Genomic DNA, 11,474 nt, shown 5'->3' with positions numbered 1-11,474 from the left:
CCTCAGCTGGGTTCTTAGCTCCCAGGGGTCCAGAGTGGGCTGAGGGCTGAAACTCAGCCTCTGGGGAGGCCCTGGAGTGAGTCACAGCCAGCTTTTGAGGAACCTTTCCATTGTTAACAGGTTTGTCTCTCTGCTTAGAAACAGTGGTTGAAAAACAGTCGTTTCAGGGTTGTGCTGACCTAGCCCTAAAAACAGGAGGGGGTAAAGGCAGGATAGATGGTAAGTGGCCTGTATTTGTATAGTGCTTTACTAGTCCCTAAGGACCCCAAACCGCTTTACACATCCAGTCATCCACACACTGGTGATGGCAAGCTACAGTGTAGCCACAGCCACCCTGGGGCGCACTGACAGAGGCGAGGCTACCGGACACTGGTGCCACCAGGCCCTCTGACCACCACCAGTAGGTAACTGGTGAAGGACACAACGACCGAGACTGTTGGAGCTGGGGTTTGAACTGGCAACCTTCCGATTATAAGGCGAACTCCCAACTCTTGAGCCACGATCGATAGGTGGTGCAGCTAATGACTGAACTGAGGAGTGAACTAATGGGTGGACAGTAGACTGTGCAGGAGAGAGAACTACAGCCTGGGAAGTAACTGACACAAAGTTACCAGGGTCACGATAAACAGAGTCACTAGAAATTAATTTGGGCTTAGAAGGGGCAAAACAAATAGAGTCCTTAATAGAGCGTGCATTAGAATGCAAAGCAGTCTCAGAAGAAACAGTCTTTACACCACTTGGCTCCGGAGCGACAAAAGTTGCACAGTCTTTAGAGCCCAGAGAGCTGTAATTATTCTCAAAATGAACACTCATTTTATTATCATGAACCAGAGGAACACAAGCTCTGGGGTTCATAAAGCTGGCGTTAGCAGCCTTGGGGAAAACAGTCTGTTTATCCCTTGACACAAAAGGCGGCAGAATGGAGTCTTTGTCACTCACCCCCGCTGGACATTCCTGAGGGAAGTTAGACAAACCAGTTATCACAAAAACTGCATTGCAGGAGTAGATGCACAGTTGCATTATCTTAGAGGTGCAGAGAGCAACATTTAACAACTGTCTGACATTGTCATAAATATAGACAGAGAAGCAGAACTAGGTAGAAAGCTTGCTGTGTTTTAAAATAGTTAATTTGTAGATTGCCCACACACATAGGAAATGAAGGCTTAAATTAAGGAAGAGACAGAGTTAGGGTGCATGATCATAAAAGGAGCTGTTTTGATCAAAACTGTGCATGAGGGGCGCAGGGGACACAGAGGGCTGAAGAACAGGAAAGTCAGATGCTGAAAACAAAAGTTATAAATGTAACAGACTGAGGGAGCGCCCCTCAGATCTGCAGGAGGCTGTGCATATCTCCCTTCTGGAAGGTTTTGTTGAATAAAGCATACATTTTGAATACACTGAGTTTGCGTCTTCTTTATCCAGCCTGAGAGCAAAAGAATTGGGTCTCAGCATCCGCTGACCCTGTAACAGTCTAGTACAATTCAGAATCAGAATGTCTTTATTGTCATTGTCACAGGTACAGTGAAATTAAAAATGGTCCCCGATCAGTGCATCATCCCTAACAATATCAAAATATAAATAAAACAGTAACATTCAATAAAATTGATAAATAACAATAAAAGTGATAATAGGAATAGTATTAGCAAACATTCACATACATTCCCACAAGAGTGGCGTGATGGACATCTTTTTTTGCAGTATTCAGACGTGTTATTGCAGTTGGATAAAAACTGTGTTTGAGTCTATTAGTCCTTACACCGATTGCTCTGTGTAAGGGGATCTGAAAAGAGCGGGGAATTTTAGGGGTTATTTTGCTGGCAAGGTCAAACTGGCTAAAAATGTCCCTTCTGAGATCATCACAAATGTTTCCAGGAAATAGATGACCATAAAAGGTCTTGTAGCAGAAGCAACAACTGTCAAGCAACAACTGCAGAAGTAACAACGGCACAGTTCAAACAGGGAGTCCCCAGGATGTGAGGTATCTTTTATAATGTTTTGAGCTTTTTTAAGACAGCGGGTATTGTTTAGATCTTCCAGTGTGGGGGGAGGGCAGCCAGTGTTAATGACCCCTTGGAGTGCTTTCCTCTGAGCCACTGTGCAGCTAGTGTACCCGATGCATATTGCAAATGTACTGTTTATAAGATTGAGGAAACCTGCAGTCAGCTGTTACTGAAGAAATCACTTGGAGGAGTGACGAAACGTTTCTCCCACAAAACGCTACGTCCAGATGAACAGAATCAACTTTTGTACCAGAGTTACATCTTTATAAAAGCATTGCTGCTTATCATTAGACATATCATAAAGAGACATTATAAACATTATAAACAAACAAAGTCAAAGATTCCATAAAAATCAGAGAAAAGCTGTTAAAATAATCAGCAGAACATCAACACAACATTCATCAAATTCTAATTCAAATCTAAAGAAGTGTTCATTACAGTGTCATTACAATCTGGCATTTATGTAGTTAACGTCTGAATCTGCCCAATGGTCACATGACAAAGGGAAATTTTATATATGGTGGAATCTGGAGTCTGTGTTTGCACAACACAGAACACTTTCTTGTTAAGCGTCAAACTTGAAGAGGGAACATGCAGCGACTCTTTATACTCACGCTCAGCCTGATACCATGGATCCCAGGTATTCACTGTGACTGTGTGCATTTGATTAGAGAAGTCAGACAAAAAAGATTTTCAAGCTGTTTTCAGATTAGGTAGAGGATCATCAGGGGGTCCTTCGTCCCTCTTTGGGGGGTTACTCCCACTGGGTTTAAATCTGGGACGCTCCACTATTTGACCCTTAGAACTGAAGAAGCTTCTCGGATGAGAGGTGAAACATCTTCATGCAACTTAAATAGACTAAAGCAGGAAACTGTGCTTTGTAACAAAGGAAACTGAAGCAGGTTAATATGGTGCAAGTGTTGCCAAAGGCCACACCTTTTTATTTATAGATAACATGTGTCCGATGTGAGCAACTGCTCTGTTAAAGTTGTGTCATGACTAAAAGTTTCATTTCAAATTGGTGTTTAACATTTAATCATTTCCACTTCTTGTCAGCTGTTCTCTGCTGGGTGACCACTCAGAAGGAGTTTATTGGCCCGGAGGGTGGATCCCTCACTGTCCAATGTCGATATGGTTCTCACTATGCTAACCATGTCAAATACTGGTGTCATGGGGGGACGAGAATTTTCTGCGAGATCTTGGCCCGAACTGACGAGACCTCCTCGGCCAATCCAAGTGAAGACAAAGTGAGCATTTTTGACGACCCGGCCCGGTTGATGTTCACAGTGACCATGAACGACCTGAAAGAGACGGACTCTGGGTGGTACTCGTGTGGTGTGGAATTAGCATCAGGGGCTGATGACGTGGCTTACACTGAAGTGAAAGTGTTTCATGGTGAGTAATGGAGAAATTTTGAGATGATAAACATTTATTAGCCCACAGTTTTAAAGAAGTTTGTTGCATTTTCATGATCTCTGCAGGTGTGTCAGTTGTGAACAGCATGGTGAGTGGGGAAGAAGGAAGTAGTCTCACGGTTCAATGCCTTTACACTCAGAGATTCAGGTATTTGGTTTTCCTTCAGAGGATTTTATCCACATTTTATCCTTTAAAACCCTTAGAACTGTCCTTAAAGAAGCACTGATCACACTTCAGTAAATGTGGGAATTTGTCCAGAAACTTTCATTGGTATCAAACGCTGGTGGACAGTGAGCATTCACTGACTCTCCTGTGACTGCCTGTCAACAGACTAAGTGAGAAGAAGTGGTGTCGGAGCGGAGACCCGAGCTCCTGTCTGTCGACAGGTTCTGAAGGGAGTTACGAAGATACTTCAGTGACCATCAGCGATGACAGAACTGGGGCTTTCACTGTAACCTTAAAGAAGCTGCAGATGAGAGATGCTGACTGGTATTTATGTTCTGCAGGGCAGCAGCAAGTAGCCATACAGGTTCAGGTCAGACCACACGGCTCTACTAGTAAGTTGATAAAGAGCCTTTTATATTTTAGACATAAAAAACATAACAAATTACACTTTTGAGCTTTGCTGTCTAACTGACTCGAAACTGTGATAATTAAACTTCATTATGGATTTTCTGTGTGCTGATATCATCAAGGATGATTTTTTTTTTCATCACAGGGAGTCTAGAGTTAGTCAACATCCTTATGTTGAATAACTCTAGACTTCCCTCTCTAGAAATTCACCCCGTATATTTTTATTGTTATTCAGCCAACATTTAAAAGATTTATGACAAAAAAATCACATGTAACACAGTTGGCCGTAAAAGAAATACAAAGAGCAACACCGCTGACGGCATGCACTAAGAGGAAAAGAGAAACCTGTATTCAGATAAAAACATTGCTATTTTCTCTCTCTGTTTCTATAAATATTAAGTGCTTCTCTCAAAATCAGCATGTGGTGCATTAATTAGACTAAGTCTAAATCATGATAGAATGTGTTATCAAGGAAAACTGGGTGACAGGTAACACAATTGACAATTCTTTAGTTTTAGGGCCTCGCAAACATGTCACCTCTAAATGCAGCCTAGTGTTAATTTGAATAGCAACACTTGACATTTAGCTAAATGGCCAGGAAAAAATAAATGATGGAAACTGTTGATTTTTAAAAAATCAATTAAAAACAACTATGATATTTATCATTACCTGAAATGAATGTTTGGCTGATAAAGCTCGTTGACATGAAATTGACCTGTAACTGTAGAACGAACCAAAAATTGCTAAAATGCTAAACAGACATAGTCTGAGATTGTGTCATTATTGTGTATCATCGGTTGCAAATGATTTTAACAAACATAATGCCATTTTGTGTTATAGACAACATTATTTTAAGTGAAAGAAAACAAACTAAGACCCTTCCCATGTTTCACAGTCCTTACATGCTAATACAGGCATATTTACCATCTCTGTGTTCTTAGGTTAGAGTAATAGCAACATTTCCAAGACAAATAAATGATTGCAGCTTATCATTTGCATAACCTATTAGCATTTTAAATCATGCATTGTAGTTTTTTTGTGATTGCTTGGCATTTTCTCCATGTTACCTTGTAGCTGCTGAAATGGGAAGAAGCAGCTTTAAAGATCAATATGTGCTTGTGACAGATGGCAGAGGCTCTCCAGTCTCTACTTGTTCAGGGTATCGAGTATTAAAAGTCACCTATGAACAATATTGATGTTAGGATGCTGGAAACACTCTTTACCTATCACAGCATATTTACAGAGTTGTTACAGTATTTTTTTAGCGCTACAATATCTTTACCTTCAAAAACAGAGCCCGTGACATCCCCACCTACTCCGAGTCAGCCCTGGAACCGTTACCGGTAAAAGTCAGCACTTCTTTATTTTCACTTTAATGGATGTCGAAGGTGGATTGTCTGCTTAGTCTGCTTTGTGCCTGCTTCCTAGTTACATGTTGGAGTCTATAGTGGGGTGTTCGTCTCTCCTGCTTCTAGTGGGCTTGGCTGTATTGGCAAGAAAGATACTGCGCAGTAAGGCAACTTAATATTCCTTTGAATTTTAAATTGTTATTAAGTGTGTGTGTGTGTGTGTGTGTGTGTGTGTGCGCGTGCATCAGCCACAAATTCTATATATAAATAAAGATTTATACGATATAACAAAATGCATTAAATATATCTGACTACTAATTCGCATTTATACTTTGGGCATTCTTTCTAGAGAAGGCTTCTTCACGCTTTAAGCAGACGGAAGAGATATTCCCTGTAAGCCCCCATTATCATGGCCATCTCTGATCTATTACACTCCTTAAGAAACACAATTATCAGGGATATTTTTTAATGATTAGATCACTCATTCTCCTTTCTGTCAATTACAGGATAATCCAAAGGGCATGAGAGACCTGCAACGAAGCAAGTAACACATTAAGTGTTTGACAACAAGGGTACAATGAACCTACTTGCTTACTAAGATCATTTTGTGAATTGTTAATTGTTACTCTTTGTAACTGAATGTAATTTTTCTATTAATTTGCCACACAGAACATATGGTCTTTGGTCCAGTTTTTTTACCAAACCAAACCACGTCTGAACAAAGCTATATGTTCTGCTTCCTGCAATATAAATTTGGCACATTATAGACTTGGCTTATATAGACTCAGTATTTTAGACTCAATAAAATAAATCAAAATACACGTGTATAATTATATGTGACTTTTTATTTATGTACCAGACTTTATATATTTTTGCAACCTGTGACCTTTTTGCTCATTATAGGGGTCTTATGACAAAGTAGCATTTAGGTGGAAATCTATGCGTAAAACTTTCCTTTTTAGTTACACTTCAATAGACCTAGAGTGTTTGGGGCTTCCCATGATGTACTGATGGTTTCTTCTTCACTACACTTTTTTCACTCTCTCTGTGCTTACATGCCACTTTGCATTTAATCATCATTATTACTCTCTGGCCTTCCTTCACTGTGTATTTAATTTGTCCTGTCTTGCTCAAGAAAGCGGTCAGTGCAGATGTCTTCCCCTCCCTGAGCCTGATTCTGACAGGTTTCTACCTGTTAAAAGGAAAAGGGAGTTTTTCCTTCCCACTGTTGCAAAGTTCTTGTTCAGGGTTAGCTCATTGTAGTTATATATAACACCTCGAGGCGAGTGTTGTGATTTGGAGCTAGATAACTAAAATTAAACTGAATTGAATCTGCCAATCAAAGTTGCAGCTGAAGAGAAGGAACACTCACTTGGGGTTTAAGTGTTTGTGTTTCACAGGTGGTGTATATGGACACTATAGTTTAAGTTGGGCTCTGCTTTAGTTTCTACTACTGCTGAGAGACATAATGCAACTGAGTAGGGGGTTTTGGTACTGTATTTGCTCAAAAGGGCCAAAAGTGCAAAAATGATGTCAAGTACTGTCAAGAGCATGACAGCGCTGCAGGTGGCGATATAATCTTGTCTGTATTAAAAGGCTGGCCAATCAGAAGCCTAGGACGAACTATCACCAACACTGTGCACATTCTGACATCGAAGAAGGAAATAGAGACCCACACCTTTGATGTCTGGAAGCCGTTTTCCTTGTCCACATGTGAACACATAAAGTAACTTTCTAAAACCTTCACCCTGTAAACAGTTTTCCAAAGTGCTGTTTTCAGTTATCTAAAAAGCTGTTTACATGTGGATGAAACACACAAAAAAGCTACATTTTCTTATGTAAGTGTAGACAGACCCACACAGAGCTCTCTTTAATTGTCTTTAATGCATCCACGAGTGCAGCAGTTCCAAGAGGAAGCAACTGTTACATGTCAATGAAACTACTACCAATTAAGAACAAAACTGACTAGTTCAACATTGTAAGACTTTCTTTTTGTTATCATAAGGCAACATAATTATTGCAGTCAATTAAAATAACATGTTAACACTGATGGTTCCCAAGAAATCATAAAGCCTGCATATATAATGTACATATGAAGTGGTAATGTTTTCAGCTCCAAACTGCTGCTTGTTCCTACAACGAGCAAACAGAAAGAATATCCAATGCAAACAGTAAATCTTGTCTGCCCAAAAAGCCCATGAGACTCAGAGGGGGAAAATGATTTCAGTTTTTGCTACTATTAGTGGAACCAGACTGCACTGTTTCATATGTAATATCGTCATAATGATATGGCTGATTAACACATTTAGACATGGATATAGTCTGACTGAAAACTTGTGGAGGAAAATGTACATGACGTTAGCGTAGTTGTGAAAATAGGATGTCGGCGAATTAACTCTGAAAGGAACAGCTCTACATTTTATGCTTGAAGTGTCTGTTCTCATACTGAACCACAAACCGGGCTTTAGAATTGTAAATTGCACAAGCTAATGAGCCCATGATTCAACTAGACCTTGAAAATATTATATTAATATTTAGCTCACCTTCATTTGAGGGGTAAAAAATATCAAAATTCAAAGAGTCAAGATTCATTCACTGTGCCATACCAGCACCTATGTTCAGGCATTTTTGTGAGGCTTGCTTTGATTACGTATACAGTGACGTTCGAGGCCTCGCGGGCAGTCCGTACCATGTGACTGATTCAGGAACTGGCTCGCCGGTTCACGCCAGATTAGACATAAAATGGGCGGCAAAACACAGCTGATTCCCCATCACTTTGTGTTGTGGAATTGGATTACGTACGTGCTACATAGTTACTTGAGCATTTCTACTTGATGGAACGAGCAAGGAAGAGAAGATTTTCCCCTGTCTGGCAACATTTTGATCTCATCTCTCCTAACGAAGTATGCACACAGTAATAAATATCACGAATGATAAGTACCATAATATAAATAAACAACACCACAGATTCCTATAATCTGATTTCTGTCTTTTAGTTTATTAAAGAGTGAAGCGTCACACACTAGTTTGTGTCATGATTACACAGTTACACAATCATACCAAAACTCTGTCCTGATAGTTTCCACTTTCTCTTTCGTATCAGACATACTGAGACAATATTCATGATAAATAACCATGAAAACAATTTATTTGTTCAGTTTAGAGGTTTACACATCACATCATTATAATCACAGAGCCTGTTTCACTTGAATCGTCCACTTGATGGCGCAGTAGAGCAAATGAATCATCACAGTGCTTCAAACTATGAGTCGACCAGTTGGATGGAAAGCTTCAGTTCACCACAAGGCTTCATCTCACCATCACTAGGTACAGCCTATGCTCGGTGATGTATGCAGCGCTTTAAAGGGCAGCGATGCCAAGCTTTTAAATCACCTTGTGTTGAACTCGGAGCTGAAGCTGGAGTGATAGCGTGTTCATTTGTTTATTTTCTTTCTTCAAACTGCAGATCTGACTGAGTCATTTGAACCATTTATGAAGAATCTTGATAGGCAAAAAGCGATCAAAGCAGAGGTATGAGGTCATAGATTGTGGTGCAGAGCTGCGTTCAGCCATGCAAACACATGCAAAGTTTTATGCCTGATGCAAACAGTTTGCTGACATCTGGGTACTCTTTCCTTTTGTATAAATGCATATTAAAATAAATAAATAAATTAGACAATATTCAAAAAACTTGATGGAGAACAGGCACAGTATTTCACTCCCTGCATGGACGCTTTGCTAAACCTGATCGTGTCTCTGCTGGAGTGTGTAAAAAGCTATAATTGAGCAATGTTTTCATAGCTATGGTTTTGCTTAAAATGGTCGTATTCAAATGGACTCATTAGCTGTTGTTCAGCAATAATGAGCAATGGATTTGTTTTGTGTACCAAAGCAGTTTTGCTATTGTAACTGCGAACTGGACTGCTGAGCCAGTAGATTAAAAATTTGCCAGTTTCGGATTTGAATTCCAAATTTGAAGCCAACACCTGAAAAAAGTCTTCCACACATTTATTATCGCAGCAAGCTGACACTGTGTGTGTTTAAAGCTACAAAGCAGAGATGTCGACCCCACAAGATGCAGTCAGCAGCCTTAGCTCTGTTAGACCAGTAGGTGTGCAGGAGCCCTGTTTTATATGATAGCATTACATGTGTTGTGTTTGAACCTCTGGTTATTTACTTGTTTTGTTTGTTGTTGCATTCTCAATCATAATAATTCTCTGTAATAATAAATATTTTCTTCCAGTGTCTGTTTTCTGTGACCTTTTGAATGAAAGGAGGAAAGCACAATAAATGTGACCTTTGAGAGGAAATCTATCTGTATTTGACATTTATAAATGTGCTTTCTTACTTAAAGTGTAACGAGCTTTATATTCAATATTTTATTCTTATTTTTGTATCTTTAAGGTCTTGAGCATCAAGTGGTGTTACTTCTCTCCCACTTAATTTTCACATGTCATATGAAGTGATAAACCTTCCACTGAAATGCTTTGCCTAACAAAAGAGAGAGCGAGATAAAAAGGAGCCGTGACTCCCTCAAGGCTTTGCAAATTATGATATTTAAATTTTTTTATCAACTTCAAACATATTCCATAACAGGACAGACACCAGGAGGACCAAACATCTAGTCCAACTCTTATACATTTATGGTAATGCGGATGACATCTGGAAAAAGAGCATTTTTAATGGTTTTAATATGGGTGTGGTATGACTGCTGTAGGCTACACAACTCATGATATGTAATCAGGAAATGTTTTCTGTCAGCAGTTGTTGATGTGAGCACGCCTGCAGGCACGTAAATGACAGCAGCACAAGGTTCTGCGTGTGCTTTGCATGCAGGTAAATAGTCACATTGAGACAGAAGGCATCAATTATGTCTTTTTTCTTATTGAATGTGAAACCGTATACACATGGGTGTAATTTGAGTCTAGTGTGGACACAACTTTTTTCTGATTTCGGATGCACAGTTAATGCTGATCCCCACCAAACTTTTCAAATCTACTCAGTTCAATTGCATTAAGTTTTGTTTATATCGCTCCAAATCACAACAACAGTCACCTCAAGGTGCTTATTATTATATTGTACATTGTACTGTAAGGTAAAGGCCCTACAATAGTACAGAGAAAAACCAGACAATCAGACAACCCCGCCTTTGAGCACTTGGCAACAGTGGGAAGGAAAAACTTGTAACAGGAAGAAACTTCCTGCAGAACCAGACTGCATTCCATGTTTCTCTCAAATGTGCTGCAATCTCAGCCTAGATTTATTTATAATTAGCAATTATAAACCTATCCCTGTGTGGAAACTCTCATTAAATACAGTGGAATATTTGAAAAATGTTTACAAACAACTAAATAAGCAATTTTCAACTTATTGACTTTATAAGTGCCAGTTAGGGTTCAGATTGAATCATAGTGCAGAAACAGGTCAGTGACCTAAAGATCAACGGTGACAGAAAGTCTCATTCTTAGGTGATCTCATTGCTGCTTTTGACACCGTGCATCGTGACATTTTAATTCAAAAGCTTCATGACTCAGTTGGTTTAACAGGTCAGGTTCTTGACTAGCTCTCATCGTATCTAAAGAGCAAAAGTTTTTATGTTGCAATTAGCAGTTTTAGATCTGCAAAAATAAAAAATCAATCAGGAGTTCCTCAAGGGTCAGTCCTTGGTCCATTACTCTTTAACTTTTACATGGTCCCACTTGGCACTGTCATAACAAATCAAAACATATCGTAGCGTTCTAATGCAGATGACACACAGCTGTACTTATCACTTTTCCTTCAGCTTATTGGAAATTCAGCAGCCAGACACCTTAGAGTTATGCAGAAATTTGACCGTATTAGCCAAGGATTAAAATCACTTCACAGTACATTATACCTTTAAAATCCTTCTACTAGTTAACAATGCTGTCAATACTTTGCAGCTGTACCCTGTACTTTTAAAATATTTCATATGGGATATGTACTCATCACTTCTTATCATCTGCATGAAACAATTTAAAATAGTAAAGCGCAATATGTAGGATAAATATAGAGTTAAAATTGAAATGGAGAAGAAGAAGAAACTTTATGAAACTGTACCACTCAGTAAATTTGTTCTAAAGTCGGAGCTCAATACCTCCAGTGCTTTGAAAAGACT

At 39.3% G+C, this 11,474-nt stretch overlaps 1 protein-coding gene across 2 annotated transcripts; it reads left to right on the top strand.

The window, feature by feature from the left end:
- Positions 1-2,532: 2,532 nt before the first annotated feature.
- LOC120737575 (polymeric immunoglobulin receptor-like) lies at positions 2,533-6,163 on the top strand. Of its 2 annotated transcripts, XM_040038372.1 has the most exons (8): positions 2,533-2,640; positions 3,057-3,395; positions 3,482-3,563; positions 3,747-3,973; positions 5,284-5,332; positions 5,418-5,500; positions 5,688-5,731; positions 5,845-6,163. In XM_040038372.1, the coding sequence occupies exons 1-8, from the start codon at positions 2,592-2,594 to the stop codon at positions 5,884-5,886; spliced, it is 915 nt and encodes a 304-aa protein (XP_039894306.1). In that variant the 5' UTR covers positions 2,533-2,591; the 3' UTR covers positions 5,887-6,163. The 2 variants fall into 2 exon arrangements, with proteins under 2 accessions (XP_039894306.1, XP_039894305.1); XM_040038371.1 differs by lacking the exon at positions 2,533-2,640 and having other exon boundaries at positions 2,909-3,395.
- The last annotated feature ends 5,311 nt before the right edge of the window (positions 6,164-11,474 follow it).

This window comes from Simochromis diagramma, unplaced genomic scaffold (genome assembly GCF_900408965.1).
Source record: "Simochromis diagramma unplaced genomic scaffold, fSimDia1.1 OVJJ01000413.1, whole genome shotgun sequence".
Taxonomy (NCBI): domain Eukaryota; kingdom Metazoa; phylum Chordata; class Actinopteri; order Cichliformes; family Cichlidae; genus Simochromis; species Simochromis diagramma.
The sequence above is the reverse complement of the archived record's forward strand: the minus strand, read 5'-3'. Positions and strand labels throughout refer to the sequence as shown.